The following is a 15,928-nucleotide window of genomic DNA, read 5'->3' on the forward strand; positions in this document are numbered from 1 at the left end:
ACTGTCTCTCTCTCTCTCTCTCTCTCTCTCTCTCTCTCTCTCTCTCTCTCTGGTGCATGATTCTCTGTCTTTGGAGATTTTAGCAAAACTTGGGGTACATTTGGTATCAAAGCTGTGTTCCCTCAGCTTTCAATCGACAGGGCAACAAACCCTCAGGTCCACATTCCTGCAAGGGAGCGTGAGGCGAAACTGAAGAGAATCTGAGTGTGTCAAACTCAATATTCCTCCATAATGTACCAGGCCTCTCTGGCGCATGCTTGATCAATTTCATTTATTCATCGACCAGCCAGAACTATCCCTCTTGTTTTTCTATATCCATTTCATCATCTCTCTCCTTTTTTTATTTTTTTATTCCTTCTTCTCCTCCCCCTTCAGGCCCTGGCCAGTGAAATACTTTTAGACGTTCAAGAGGTCAAGCAGCAGTTGATGAAGAGGAGGAGGTTGAGGCAGGCCAATGCTGTGGTAGCAAAGGGCCTCTCAGCCAAGTCCATGATCAAAGCCAAGTCCATCGCTGCCTCCATCCTCAACATGTCAGAGAATGATCTTGCGGACATAATGGACACTGACCAGGTAAGGCCAAGGGACAGTGGGTCAACATTTCATATAAACGCTGTATCAGGTCTAGATTATGCCCAGAGCACTCAACATACCTAGAATAGATTTCCTGTACTGTAAAACATGCGAAAAGTTTTCACGGTGTTCGGCTTCGTGATTGCACCAGAAGACTGGGAAAGACATTGCATCATCAATATCAGCTCGTAGCTTTGGGTATCTTCTTTCGTTAATTGAGACTAAATGAGGTGCTACAGTCACTGTGGCCATCATCTGGTATCAGGTGCAGGGTTTCCACCAAAAGGGTTGTAAGGCCCCGGGGGCAACTATCTTTTGACGAGGGCCCGGTGATGGACAGAATGCTTGAGGTCTCTGCTTCTGTCTCACCGTCTCTTATTGACGGGTAGATGGATCACGGCAAAGTTAGCAAGGTCGAACACTGTAAAGGCCACACCAACGCATTCTCACAGCGATGCGTCAAATAATGCAGCTCAGTCAGAGCTCCAAAGCCTCAAACACACCAAAGACATGTACTAATAAGTTGGGAAGTAAGTTGCAGTGCAACAGAGGAGGATGTGGCTTCGTGTTTATAGCTGGTGTTCTTGCTCCCGACCTCTCAACACCTGCAGCACCTATCAACTTGATGTAAGATTTAATACAGCACAAGTTGAGTAAGTACAACTCTTTTCATTGAACTGAAAATCCTTGCTATTGACGGTCGGCTGCTTGCAAAAGTCAAGAGTTTCACACTTTTTTTTTCCCAACTCTACCATAGATCAAACCCAGCTTTGTCATCAATTAGCAGTACCATGTTACAATCAACCACCCACCCCCGGGGACTTCCTCCCATCCATCACAAGATGAGAGAGGGCGCTCCAGGCACTTACTCACACTTGAAACCAATTTTAGCCCTTTGCAGCCCAGCTCCACCCAGGAGATGACAGGGAACAGTTTCTCAACTGACAAAAAGTCCCCCTCATCGGAGCTGAAACATCTGCGTGTGAAAACACTCCCTACACCACTTGTTTTCTCTCTCGCAGTAATGGTGGTTAATGGCGTGCTGCTTGGTGCCCTAACATGAAGGATGTGTTCTTCCTGTTCTGTTAATTGAACATTCATAATAGAGATGCATCGATAGCAATACTGATATCGTGTCTTGAGTATCATGACAATGGTGCGGTCTGGTATCAGATACTGTTATTTTAATAAATAACAATTCCATACATTTATATCTATGTATTCTTTTGTTATATTGTGTTTGACAGAGTTCAGAAAGTGATGTTTAAGTAAAACGTGATGAAAAATGATCCCAGTCACTGTGAGGCTTACAGTTTATCAATTAAATACTGCTATCGGATCGGTACTCAGTATCAGGCAATCCCCAGAGCCCAGGTATCGCTATCGGGACTGAGAAAGTCAGATCGGTGCATCCCTAATTCATAAATCACAGAAGGCACACAGCCACCAGAGAATTGTACGTTTTTTCGTCACAGTGAGGTTAATAGTTTAGGCGTGTGACTGAGTGGGACTTTGAATGTTGGTAATAGATCATGAGAAAAGTGGTATGTGTCTGTACAGATGTGTGTTAAGGTGAGTGTCATTGAGAAATGTTGGTTATTTCCTATGTGCACTAATTGAAACTCTCTGGACACATTAAACATATCTGTATGGAAGTGTGTGTCTATAGAGATTCAGTGCACCGTACTTAAACCAGTCTGAACTTAACTAAGCTTAAGCTGTGCACACGATGCTTCTCTACTTGTGAGTGTTTAAAACATGAAATATGGTCGACAAACTCTTCACAATTTGAAAGTTTGGCACTGAGTTGAAGTTTCATGAACTTGTTTCAGAACTGTGATATCTTCCCCCCTCAGTCAAAGAAATGCGAGGAGCTTTTGCACAAGCCTTGTAGATTGTACGTATTTCTTTTGGACTTGAGGACGTCACGAGACATGAGGTTATCAGGATTTCCCAGCAGTCTTCAACAAGTCCCACACATACCAAGTGTATTCATTTATTCACTTGGTTTTGTGCTACCAGTGTGCTGAATTACAACCCAGGGCTTAATGGGGTTTGGTTTCAGTCTTCATTTTTACTTTTAAATGAGAACACTCCATTGCCAACACAGCTATTTTTATTTAATTCTGCAGATTTGGCTTGCCAACAATGTTAGCAGAAGTTTTTTAACATTGAAGTGCACTGGTGCTTGGTTTTGAAATCAATGTATTTTTGAATATAATGCATATCAAAATGTTCCTTTAGGAATTATTCCTTGTTGTGGTTATACTTTTGGAGAACTTTCGTGTTATGACCGTCATCTTTTCCAAATGCTGCAAACTATATTTTCTGTCCTTGATTTGTCGATTTGTCCCTGAGGTGTTGAAATGCAGTTGTGTCGGGGCTATTTGTGTAGCTGGTTCTGTATTTATAGACATCATAACACTGAAAGTGTTTTCAGCTATTTCATGGGAATGTGGAATTTGTATTTTTTAATTTAATAATTGATTTTCAAAGCTTTTTTAAGAGTCATACAGAAACGTACAGCTGCTCCCTTACGCACATATGCAAACCCACAAAATCAATGTGATGTGTGTGTATACAGATGCAAAGAAGGCATCTTAAGTGTGCTCGAACATAAGCGCTCCACACGTGCTTACACACATGTATTGCGCTGCACACTGTTATTTGCCTCTGTCCATTCCATAGCGTGTAACAGAGGACCAGAGAGGGCCGAGCAGCTCCAGGCTCCCCTGGCAACTTGTTGTGGAGTTAATGATCCAGATGTAATAAGGCTGTAATTGCCAGGCCAGTTTGTTTTGCACCTAATGTTTGATGGAGGGTCAGTGCTTTGTTATATATCTACCAAGGGTGGGCTAGCACACTCACTCTCAAGCACATGCACTGTTTCACACACTGCGTTCATCCCTGCGGGAGGCTTGAAGGCGGTAGTCGCAAGAAGGGCGCCCTCTCTCACCCTCTTTTTCTCTCTCGCTATCATAACCACACACTCCCCCACCCCCCGATCACTACCTACTTTCTCAGTTACTCAGAGCACCAGGCACAATTAGGCATCCACTGAAATGAGCCTAGACCAACTGCTGCTACCAAGGATAACACAATAGAGGGTACCAGGAAGCTGGGGGACACCAGGGAGAAAGACATCCTTAATCCAAATGTCAACCCTCCAGACCTCACTAATTGCCATGGATAAAACCAATGCCCACATCCTAACAGTTCCAGCCTGGCCACTGCGTATCTTTGTGCATTGTTTTGAGTTTTGTTCATGAGAAAGGGTACATTGCTTTATGTGGTATAAAAGTTTAAAAAAACAACTTTATTGTGTTTGTACAGTAAAAACAAGACAGATGAGCGTCACATACACAAGATAGTGAAAATAGATAGGAAGATGGATTTTATATTTCCTTTTTATGGGGCTGAGTTTTCTTCACATTGGAGACATTTGTGTCATGAGTTGCTTTAGATGAAATAACAGAGATAATATAATAATTAATAGGCGCTGTAGCACTTCCCATGACTTTGAAAAGCTCAGCATTAACATTGCTAGTCATTTTCTCAGCTGAAAGGTCCTAAAAATAAAATTGTTTGTTAGATGAGAGTCAACATTTGCCTGTCTGACTCGCATTACTATTGCTGTGAATAGTGGGTGATATTCAGAGCGCACTCTGGTGAGGCCAGCACCCGATCAAAGTTCACATAAATCTGCATGAGCCCCCTTTGTGGACTTTTGGCATTGGACAGCCCTTGCCGTCCCAGACTTCACAGGACCTGCCTGTTAGGTCAGGCAGTCTGCAAGAGCAGGGACTTTCAGATTCTGCCACACACACACTCCCCCCCCCTCCTGCCCTCCCCGCTTCCCTGTGAGGCAGTACAAGGCTCGTCACATCATTTCCAGCAGCTACACCTGCGGTTTGAAGTGAAGAGGTAACGCATTAGTGCTGAGGTGTACATGGCCAGGCCGTCGCTCTTCTTTCTGTTCATTAGCAGTAACAAGGCTACCACTCTGTTAGGTCTTTATACATGAGTAGCATGCAAACGTATTCCGGCGTACCTTGCCACTGAGTCCCCAGAGAGCTTCTTCAAGGTCCTTGCTGGTGTGATGCTACAATTTTGCTCTTAAGCAGGAGACTCACGGAGGCCTATCTAAAGATACAGCAGCAGGTTCTCTCTAGAAACGTCAAGTGACTCTTGTCTGACTCACTTGAAATATTACATTTGATCCATGTACAAAGCTCTAGGATTTATTGCAGGTATTCTCCCTCAAAGTTGGCATGATTTTACGTGCATTTTTCAGTCTCCATCCTGTCACTGAATGGTTTTTATTTGGTGTTGTGTTTGCAGGCAGCAGAGCCCCGTTCAGAGAGTTCAAGAGACCAGGAGTGGCTGGACCACCTCAACCACATCCTCCAGCAGAAGGTCAGGATCACACAAGTTACTCATTCCTGCACACACACTAGATATTAGCTGCCTCCCTTCATTATTTTTCGGTTCAGTTTATTTGTTTGCAAGATTACGGGACAACTACTAACTTGATTTTCATGAAACTTGGTAAAAGGGTGTAGCATGGCCCATGGAAGAACCCATTAAATAGAGCAGATCCGAATCAAGGGGCGGATACACAAATTAGCAAAGCTCTTTGTCGAGGTGTAGATTTGTACAACTATTGTGTCAAAGGGTAACATAAAACTGGCAAAAAGTTACAAGAATGAATTGAAATGAAGCAGAAAAAGTATCAAAATCAACAAATTCTCAAAAATGTGCAAAGAAACTATAATATAATCGTATTTGCTTTATATAAGTAAAAAGGACAATAGTTAGCTTATCACTCCACCACTATTTCATGATTTTCTCTTTTACTCATTCAGTATCAGTGACAGTTAAAATGGTCGAAGGGCAAATTAATTATTTGTTAAATTTATAAATTATTTTCTATTATTATTTTTTCGTTGGTAGTTTTTCTTGATTGTTTTACAAATAGTCAGATGTTAAGATGTATATCTTAATAAACTATAAAGTATGTTTTTAAAAGATGTAAGATCCGAGATTGGGAGCTTTTCGATTGCCTCTCTATGGCTCTCAACATGTCAACGGCAAGCCGGCGGAGTCATAGCTAACAGTGCTAACAGCGCAAACTACAGCTGACAGAGCTAGCAGTGTTAGCTATCCTAAAGGCTAAGGGCTACACTTCCGAGATGACGCTGTGGGTCAGGGCGGCATTATCAGCTGTAACTGGTTAAGAGCAGTGCAGATCGGCAGCCGTGAGCTAACCAGTGGGGCCCGCTCACGTGTACTAACATGCACTGAAAGCATGCGCATAACAAAGCAAAGAGACGCTTGGATAACAGCACACACACAGAGGGAGAGCAACTTCATTCTCTGCTCAGGTAGACATAACTCCTCTCTATCTATGCATAGCTAATAGATGTTTGCTGCTATATTATGTTCATTTTAAATACAGCTCCTTTAGAAGTAGTTATTGTTACCATGGTCAAGTTTTATGTTTTACAGATCAATACTCTAAAATGAGATATTTTGTGATACATCGACTTTTTTTGTTTGATGATTTAGTTTAAAAATAATTAATTTTAAGTTTAATTTCCAATTAAGGATTGAATGAAGCATTTCCATACTTTTTTGGATGTTATTTTAGCCCAACATTGCAGATGTGTTGCTTTGTCGGTCTTCAGTTTAAAACATTTTGGGCACCAGTTTCACCCCAAAACAGTAAATGGATAATAAATGTTTCATTCCCACACCAATGTGTCCTGCTCCAGGCTCTGACCAAAAAAAAGGCAATGTTGCAAAAGATAAAACAAAGAACAGCAACTACATCCTCTCGTTGTGTCTTCGTGTGTGTGTGTGTGTGTGCGTGTGTGTGCGTGTGTCTTTGTGTGCACAGCCACTCATCTGTGAGTGCTCTGCTGGAGCTTTACTCGAGTGCTGTCAACGTCTGCTCGCTGTGATATGTGTATGATTGAGAGTGTCGACTGTGTGTATGTGTGTCTTGTCTGTGTTCTTGTCAGCGACTGCCGAAGGCACTCATGCGTCGCCTCCGCACCACGACACACACCAGACACTGTTCTCTTGTTCCCCAGATCTTCTCCTGACCTTCCCACCTTCCTCTCCCCCTCCCACACTAACACACACACACACACACACACACAACACTCTACTGAATCCATGTTTTTCCCTTCTAGCTGGACAGCTCTCAGTCCCTGTTCTCTCTCTCTCTGCCATCCTCCACTGTCCTGCATTGCTCTCGCTCTCTCTCTCTCGCTCTCTCTCTCTCGCTCTCTCCCTCGCTCTCTCTCTCTCTCTCTGGCTCAGACCCCGAGGCAGCTTGTTAGTGGGGAACTAAATATTGATTTGGCGGGCCTGTCGATGCCGGGAGAATGAGCTAGTGTCCACCAGAGACCTCGGCACCAGCAGCCTGCTATCGACGTTTTCCGTGGGCAGAACAGGGGTGGTGGAAGGGGGAGGGAGTGGAGGAGCTGATGTGGAGGAGAAGAGTGGAGTATGACAAGGCTGAGACTCGCCCCTAGGTCTCTGTGGGGACCGCTGGGACCACCGCAGTCATCCCCCCCCCCCTGCAACAGACTTTTTCTATCCCCTTTCAAGTCCATCTTGTTCTGTTTTTTTGTTCATTTATTTATTTTACATTTTTCATCTTCTCTCTATCTCTTCTGGTTTTTAAAAGCATGCCGTCGTGTCAAGAGGGACAACAGACTCTGTATCTGCATGTGTCTCTCGTTTTTTTCCGTCTTTTTTCTGACAGGCTGGTGTGATATCTCACATACTAAGAGACCGGGCGAAGGGCTCTATGAAGACGCTCTTAGTGCCTGTCTGTGGGTTGACTAAGGTAGATCTCCTAATTTGAAGCTTTGAAGACCCCTACGATAACGTGCCTGAACTACACATGTCCGCTGATGCTGAGAAGCGAGCGTTTTCGTAGTGAGGGAATATACTTCAAGAACTCTCATACTGTACCCACGTTTGCCTCTCTACTCTCTGTCATAGCCTATGAAAGGCTCACCAAGCAGAACATCTGTGAAGTGGAATGGCCTGGCCTGTCACCCTTCCTGTGACACTAATAACACACTCCCCTAATAGTGATATGATCTCACCCCCGAGCTGCACTCACACACACACACACACACACTTCTTCGGTTAAAAAGACACAGAGACAGAAATAGACCCAGTGAAAGCAAAGATGAGAGAGAGAGAGATCCATGTCCTTAACTGGCTGGCTGTCACTGAAGGAGGATGAGGATGTGTCCATCGGCGTGTATGTCTGACAATGTGTACGTATTCGTGTGTGCATGTGCGCTCTCACGACAGCCTCATCTTCTCACTGTCAGTGCCTAATGGAGCTGCCAGTGGGACAGCACTTTATTATCTCAGTGGCCCTGTCAATAGCAAACCCATCACTCACTCTGCGTGCGTGTGTGTGTGTGTGTGTGTGTGTGTGTGTGTGTGTGTGTGTGTGTGTTCAGATTTGAACGAGCTGAAGAGTGGTATGTATGTGTGTCTCTGTGTGTGGGCTGTTGCTCGCCATCGCTGTTGTGCACTGCCACATGTCATCGTAACAAGAAAGAGAGACATCCACAACACATTGGCAAACTGTGTGTGTGTGTGTGTGTGTGTGTGTGCGTGTGTGCTTTGAATTACTGCTCCCTTCATGCTGAAGCAGTGGCAAATGAAACATTGCATTCATTTCCTCGTCTCTCACCTCTTCTGGTGAGTTAATGAAATCAAAACCTACGCCTCTCAGTGGAGAGCCACCATAAGCGGCGCTCCATAGTCAGGATCGAGGGACGGCGCTATCTAATAATCATGAGCAGGCCAGGGGGTGTACTGTATGGCTCCACCGCAACCCACCATGAATAAGGCCAGCAGAGAAGATGGAGTGTCCATGTGGGCCATGGGGTCCAGGCACCGGCCCGGGGAAGCATTGATTTAATTGCCTTTGGTTTATTTGTGGAGTCCTAATTATTGACTGGAGGTAGAATTTAATGGGCCAAGTCTTTATGAAGACAGGGAAATGACTGGCTTCTGCTGCTGGCCAATAATGAACAGGAGGAGCATGTGCATGCAAGCGTGTGCACATGCATGCAAACACACACACACACACGTTCCCTCCAGATCATTTTTCAGACTCATTTTGTACACACACACGTACCCATCTCAAGCCTCATGACAGCATAATAACATTTAAAAAGTCATTGACTCTGTTGCTTTCTTTATGAGAGGACAGTGGTTTGGGGTGGCGCTGAGGGCCTGCTAATATTTACTTCACAATCACACCCGAGGGAGACGTACAAGCATCACTTCTTATCAGCCTCCGAACTATAACAAGCAGGTGAACATTACATTAAGACAGTAGTAGAGACAGGCCAGACCCATCTGGACTGGACTTGTTATAAAACATCAAAGACGTTTATGGATGGACTACAGGGCTGAACATTTTCCTGTAATTTCAAAAACCTTATTGAACTTTGGGGAGGGGTTGCTGCTGCTTATTGCTGTGCTGTTAATGGCATCATTTATCTAAATTCAAATAACAGACTTTATTCATGTCACCTCTTGTCAGAGCCTCTCATCATTGGGGTGGTTCCCTCGGGTATTACATCATTAAACCTCAGCATTAAATATTTCAAAGGCTCCATGCCTTACGGTGCTAATGCAGTGGGAAAGTTTTCTATTGTTGCGATGCTGTGAGGGTGATGGGTAGTGCGTTGTGTTGTGTGGCTCATTATGCCTCTGTAATGACAAGGACCAGCTCTGAGTCCCCCACTTCTCTCTGAAGGAAAGTGACTCTAATTAAGCCTTATTTAATGACTGAGCTAATTAAATCAGCCAGCCTTTTTCTGTCTCTGTGAGTGTGTTTGTATGTGTGTGTAGGGGACTCGCGACGAGCCTTTGTACTGTAAATATGTCACTGGAACAGTGGCGGGGATTAAGGGGGGAGGGATCCCTGGAGGGGACTTTGCTAATACCAGAGCACACTGTGACTCGTTAAGTTCAACTATGCATTTCACAGAAATAGAAACAGCAGAAGCAGCCTTCTGCCGCTGCTTCTTAGCTATTAATCTGTTTGGGGCGATTACTTAACCAGGCAAGCTAGAAAATATCAAATAGCACATTTCAGGAGATGAATTAAAATAGGCCGGGTGAATAATCTCTGTTATTCTTGAGTCATGATGCTATTTCGGAGCTTTAAGGTTACTGCTGGTCTGATTGTACCCGAGGGGTCGTCCTTCGGAGCGTAGTGGACTTTCACTCTTTATGTTACTACAGGAAGAGAGTTAATGATGAAAGTCGACATTTCCTCATTGAATAGATGACTAGATGTGTTAAATTCCCTTATGTCAGTGAGCAAACAACAATTCTTAGCACCTTCTTGTTTTATATGTGACAGTTTGCTGCAGGCACAGCCACTTTTGTTGATTGTAACTGCTTCCCCAGTACATTACCTCGGCCAATGAGCCATACTGTTAATCACGGGTGTGTTCTTGATTGCTGAATCCACCTAAAGATTGCTTGTGTTTCGTATGGATATCACCTTTCTATATTTACACCCCAATCGTGCCGGAATCATCTCATTTTCACACCTAATGAGTAGGAACCTGAAACAAAGACCCGGTGCTTTCCTGTGTTTAATCTTGGGTGTATTTAGGTCAGATCCCTAACAAATGCATGTTGCACACTGAAATGATGTTTCCAAACAACGTATCAAGAAAAGGAGAGATTTTTTTAATTACGGTATTTGTGGCCCCAAGTGTCCAATTCCCTTTCATATCAGTCTCTAGTGACCTTAAGGGGAGAAAAGAGTGGGATCTGCTCCGCTGCAGGGGTAGGTAATTACGAAGGAGAGGGAGAGAATAGGCTTGCCGGTGCTTTAGTGGTTTCCTTACCTGAGCCCCTTTTTGCAAATGTGACATATTCATTATCAGAGATAATCAAATGCAAGACTTTTCAGTACGGTGCCTTTGTGCTTGGGCTTTTTTTTTTTTTTAATCTATTTATCATGCTGTTGTTGTTGTTATTCCCCCGTTTGATAAATTTGATTTTCAAACAAAAGTGAGAAGATCAAAGATCAAAGAGCTGTTTTTTTTTTTTTTCACTGGAATAAAACTACTGTAACTACTCCCTTACCTTGAGTAGTGGCCTAGATTGGAGACGGCTCACCAGCCAGGGACAAAGATTTATACCAAGAATCCATCACCACTGTGATAATGCTCCTGTCACACCAGTTAAATCCTAAACCTAAGTTTTTATGGTTATTATCAAATGTACAGTGTGTTACAGTAAAATATACACTGTCAGGTATATGCGCTCCCTACAGGTCACTCCTTTAGGACATTTGAAGGAGCCAGACGTCACTTATTTCTGCCTTATTATACACGGCTGTCACATTTCTATTGATACGGTGGCAAACTAGTGAAGAGCTGAGAAAGACCACTTGGTAGTCACATGCTGATCGCATGCAGAAGTATGAATGCAGTACCCCCTTACATCGTTACCCCCCCCCCCCCCCCCCCCCCCCTCCTACATTTGGACTCATTTAGATATCCAGCAGCCTGACACAATCTTTCAACATCTACTCACAAATTGGGCCCTTGGAAGTAATTGCGCTAACCCGTTCTGGGGGAGAAGACAAAAGAGCTGGGATGATCGATCTTTTAAGAAGAAGAAAAAGTTGACGTGTGTAATGCCGCTACCAGACAATGGTCACTGGAGTGCTGCAACTTTGAGCTGCTCCTTGCCTTGAGGTGTGCCCCAGGCTATAGAATAGCAATGTCATTTAATTGGCTCCTAAAAACACCTTTTGCTTGCAGCTCTTGTTCTTGTCTTCATACACACACACACACACACACACTTGTCAGTGTCAGTGGCTTTAAATGTCAGTTCACTTCTGAAACATGTTCATGGAATCACACCTAGACAAAAGGTCTGCTCTGCAGGGCCTGTTGAATAGTAATGATGTGAGTTAGCATGGCTTAATGCTACAGTAGCTTTTTTTTTTAGTGTTGCCATAGGGGACAGGGCCTCTTGCAAAGCAGCGGCTGCGTTGCTTAGCGCTGGTGTTGGCTAGCTCCGCCAAAGGGGACAGGGGCCCAGCTAAATCAACTGTAGCATAACATTAGCGCCAGTTCCTAACACTGCCTTAAGCAGCCCAGGGGATCCAGTGGAGCAGCTGCATCACGGCTTACCCCCAACCATCCTGCAGGGTACCGGTCCCCAGCAAATGTGGCTGTTAGATGGATTTAAAGGATGGTCCTCCCGCTTGTCCTGTCCGTGAGCCCGTGTGTGTGTGAGCCCGTGTGTGTGTGTGTGTGTGTGTGTGTGTGTGTGTGTGTGTGTGTGTGTGTGTGTGTGTGTGTGTGTGTGTGTGTGTGTGTGAGCGCTTGTGCCAAAATCTGCTGACGTAAGTCACACACCAACAGGGAGACGAATCTGAACGAGAGGTATTTTTCAAACCCAACAGAATAGTTTATCAACCAAGAGACAGAAGAAGAGTTCTCTCAGTGTACTTTGATCAACTTTAATGAAGGTTTATAAAGATGTGGATGCCGTCGCATCTATATGTGGGTAACTGCAACATCCCCGGCTCTCTCTCTTTCCCTTGTGTCTTCATCGTCTCTGACTGACATAAAAACTTGCCCAGTTTATATGAATGAGGGGATTAAAAGTAGATGGGGTTTAATCTGTTTCAGACTTAAATTTCACTCCATTTGGTTTATCTAGATCATGTTTACCTGTTAGTCTTGTTTACCCATATTCCCATATCAGTACTTTTAATGATCCAGTCTCCCTCTTTGCTGTCCCATAGAGCCTTGTGGTGCGGCTGTGTCTCTATTTTAGTTAGTTTGTTTGCATAGTTAGTGGCTCTAAGTGCAATTAGCTGATTAGAAAAGTGTGCACATATGTGTGTGTGTGTCGATGTGAATGTGTGCATGAGACAGGGAGAGTGAATTCTCCCTGAAGGACAGAGGCAGAGGGAGATGTCTCAGCAGTTACTTCAGCGTAGTGGTTCCCTGAGGAATAGCGCTGTGTGTTTGATGCATCCAGTGCTGTTGGAACTGACTCCCCACTGCACACGTGTGTGTGTGTGTGTGTGTGTGTGCACACAGGACCTCGTGTTCCCTGCTCCTGTTACCTTTAATGAAGAGGAGAGATGTGTCAAGGGGCATGGGGACTGCGTGTGTTTTAGTTTCTGAAGTTCTTACTCTCCAGACGCGTTGGAAATTGATAAGACGATAGTTTCAAATGTCCTTAAAACATGTCAGCTGCAGACCTAATTCCAATATGCGTGTGTGTTAATCACTTCAAAGCAACAATACCTTGTATTCCCAGATGCAGATGTTATTCAGTGAAGTTTGTTCCAGCAATTCAGACTTGTGTCCGCCTGCTCTCTCTGTGTATGGTTCAATAAGCTTATGTTTTCACATTCTCTTTTTAGAGATAAAAAGTTCAAGATTTTATGATATGGAAGTCACTATTTTTCAGCTTGGCCAGTCCACATCTCATCTCACGCCATGTGACTTAGAAAATTGCTTAGGGAATGAATTTGTCTCCCTTGCATGAAAAGGGCGCTTGTAAAAGGCTGCTCATAAGTTGAAGTGAATATTTATGTGTGATACAGTATGAATGCCTGCCTTTGATCAGGTGCCCTAATGACCATAAAATCCTTGTGTTGATTCAGAGGAAAAACTGAATTAGCCAGAACTCAGAGGAGCAGCCAGCCAAACACATGTAGTCAGTTCCCATCCTCTCACATTCGCAGCATAAACACAGTCCGATAACAACACAACAATGCTGTAAATGTCCCCGGTGATGATCTTGATGTTTTAATCATGCCTTGATTAACTTATCCCTCTGGGGAGAGAGAGAGAGAGAGAGAGAGAGAGAGGAGTGTGTCGTCAGCCCACCAAAAAAAGGGGGAATGTTTGCCATTTTCCTTTTGCTTAAAGGATAGTTTATAATTTTTCAAGTCTGTCACAAAACACTACTCACACGCCCGCATGTACATTGAAAGATGTTTTGGACGCCGTAATCTGACCATATTGGTCAAGAAGAGATCCTCTTCCGACACCATTACAATGTAAGATGAGGGACAAAACCCACAGACCTTTTTCAATGCAAAATCAATTCTCACATGTAGCTGACGCTCGTATGAGGTTTGTTAAATCGAGTGAGGATCCAACGTTATAGCCATTGTTGTACAAAATGTCCCCTATTGTTTCTTCCTTAAACGAATACTTCAACCTCAAACTGGCCATTTATTTTAAATATCTATTTTTCTCGCAGGTCTCCGCGGTGAACGAAGAATCAAAACGAGAAAAGTCTCGATGAACTGAAATAAATGGGAGCCACCTTTTAACAACAGCAAAACTATGTCAAAACATCCGTATACAAGCTCTCACACAACTCGTGCAGTATAATCCAAGTCTCATTTATCCATACGTATGCTAAGTACATCCAAACATATGCGTCTTCCCTAAAACATTACTATTTACAACACTTTGGAATGCATTTTTGCACAGAACTACAACTCTGGATTTTGTCAAACAACAACTGTTTAGATGTACATATGAGCAAGCGAGTGTTGCTTTAAGACAGACTTGAAAAAATGTGAACCCATGCTTTAATACTTAAGAATCGTACATTACTGTACCACTGATTGAGGATGGAATCTTAGAAAACAAGTAAAGTGTGGGATTAGGTGTTGAAGCTTCTGCTGTGTAGCCTGTTTTGTGAATTGCTTTGTCAAAACACTCTACATGGACGGTCCCTCAAAAGTTTCACAAGTCCTCAGGCCCCATCTGAGCTTCTGTTGTTTCACAAAACAGCACAAAGGCTCTCTGAAAAGCTGCCAGGTGTCAAAAATCTGGCTCTTTTTTTTTTATTTTATTTTTTTTTAATAGTGGTGCATTTGTGTGTTTTCCCCATTTTCTCTAACCCCTACCACCACCACCGCCCCCACACCCTTTTTTTCTATCCTTTCCCTCCCCTGCAGATCCCCTCTGCCGGCCAGCTAATGGAGGCTGTGCGCGTGAAGATGAAGGAGAGGAAAGTGCTGACAGAAGAGCTGGCCACGCTCGTAACACCAGTCAGCGAAAAAGCCTGACTCCCTGGGCTGAGGCTGGGAAAACTGTCATCCTCTTCTTTTTCCTCCCTCCCTTCTTCTCTCCCTCCCCGGTTCTTACTCAGTGGGAGCTGGGCTGAGCCAAGCTGAGCCGGGGTAGCAGAACCAATATTTGTAAGAAAAGCGCTGTCGACTCACTCTGGTCCACTGGCTCAACTCAGCAGCCTGGCTTTTGTAAATGAGCCCTCGACATCTGTGTTAGCGCTCAGTGCACTGTCTATCAGACAGGGCCCCTTTAGCGCCAAGCTAATTTACAGCGCAGCCACTCTCAACCTGGGGTGATAAGGCAAATGCTTACGTTAATGTTTAAGTTAGATCATTTTTTTTGCCCTCTTTTTCCTCTCCACCTAATTTATTTGGCACCTGAAGGACCTTAGGGTGCAGGGACTTGACCTAGCAATGCCAAGTCAACACTTTGAGAAAGTCAAGAGTGCAGCACAGAGCAGAATATTCACTGTAAGGTTGGATCCATTCATCAGACCCGATACCACACTGCTCTCAGAGAACATGTGCAATGATTGAAGCCCCCTGAATTCTATTCAGCAAATGCACTGAAGGAAATGATCTGTTGGTGGATTATTTGTTGATAATTTCGTAGTTAATTATGTTAAATATCAATGATTTCTGCTGTAAAGCTATTCTTAATTTCAAAATAAAAACCCATTTCTCTTCTTTTTGCCTTCAAAGACTGCATTATTGAATTTCATGGTCGTATTTCTAAATGGTGTCTTTTATTTTCCCAGCAGTTCAAAGGACTGTCAGTCAGTGTGCGATGGTAACTGAGGGTGCTCTGGTGGACAGCAGGGTTCTCACACCTCTCTCATGATTGACAGCTGACTGTTGGCATGGTTCCTGTCTGTAACATGTGACCCCTGCTGTTGACATCATTAACAAGGGTCCACATGAGCACACACACACACAGTACAGGGGTGTTTTAGAGGAGTGGTTACATCCTTGACATAACTACCTCCAACCCCCTTTTATCTGGTTCCCTTTTCCTCCCGCTCGTATTATTCATTTTGAATATTAAACTATAATCCTGGTCTCCTCTGTCCTTGAGTTGGCATCCTACACAAGAGACCACACACACCTCCCTTCGAGTCATGCTTTTTTTTTTTTTTTTACTCCTTCTATACCTCTCCTAGCTTTTGTTTTCCTCTTCATCACATTCCCCCTTTCTTTTTGTTATGTATAATTAACAATGGTGTG

The 15,928-nt window shown here is 43.8% G+C and overlaps 1 protein-coding gene across 1 annotated transcript in view; it reads left to right on the top strand.

The window, feature by feature from the left end:
• cntln (centlein, centrosomal protein) overlaps positions 1 to 15,391 on the top strand; it is an 82,256-nt gene extending 66,865 nt beyond the window's left edge. The window contains exons 25-27 of the mRNA XM_076091349.1: positions 376 to 570; positions 4,912 to 4,986; positions 14,591 to 15,391. Of these exons, the coding sequence (XP_075947464.1) occupies positions 376 to 570; positions 4,912 to 4,986; positions 14,591 to 14,701 (381 nt within the window). The 3' untranslated portion in view covers positions 14,702 to 15,391. The remainder of the gene's footprint in view (positions 1 to 375; positions 571 to 4,911; positions 4,987 to 14,590) is intronic.
• The last annotated feature ends 537 nt before the right edge of the window (positions 15,392 to 15,928 follow it).

The sequence above is a fragment of the Anarhichas minor genome, unplaced genomic scaffold, assembly GCF_050575085.1.
Source record: "Anarhichas minor isolate MPS153535 unplaced genomic scaffold, ASM5057508v1 ptg000014l, whole genome shotgun sequence".
NCBI lineage: Eukaryota > Metazoa > Chordata > Actinopteri > Perciformes > Anarhichadidae > Anarhichas > Anarhichas minor.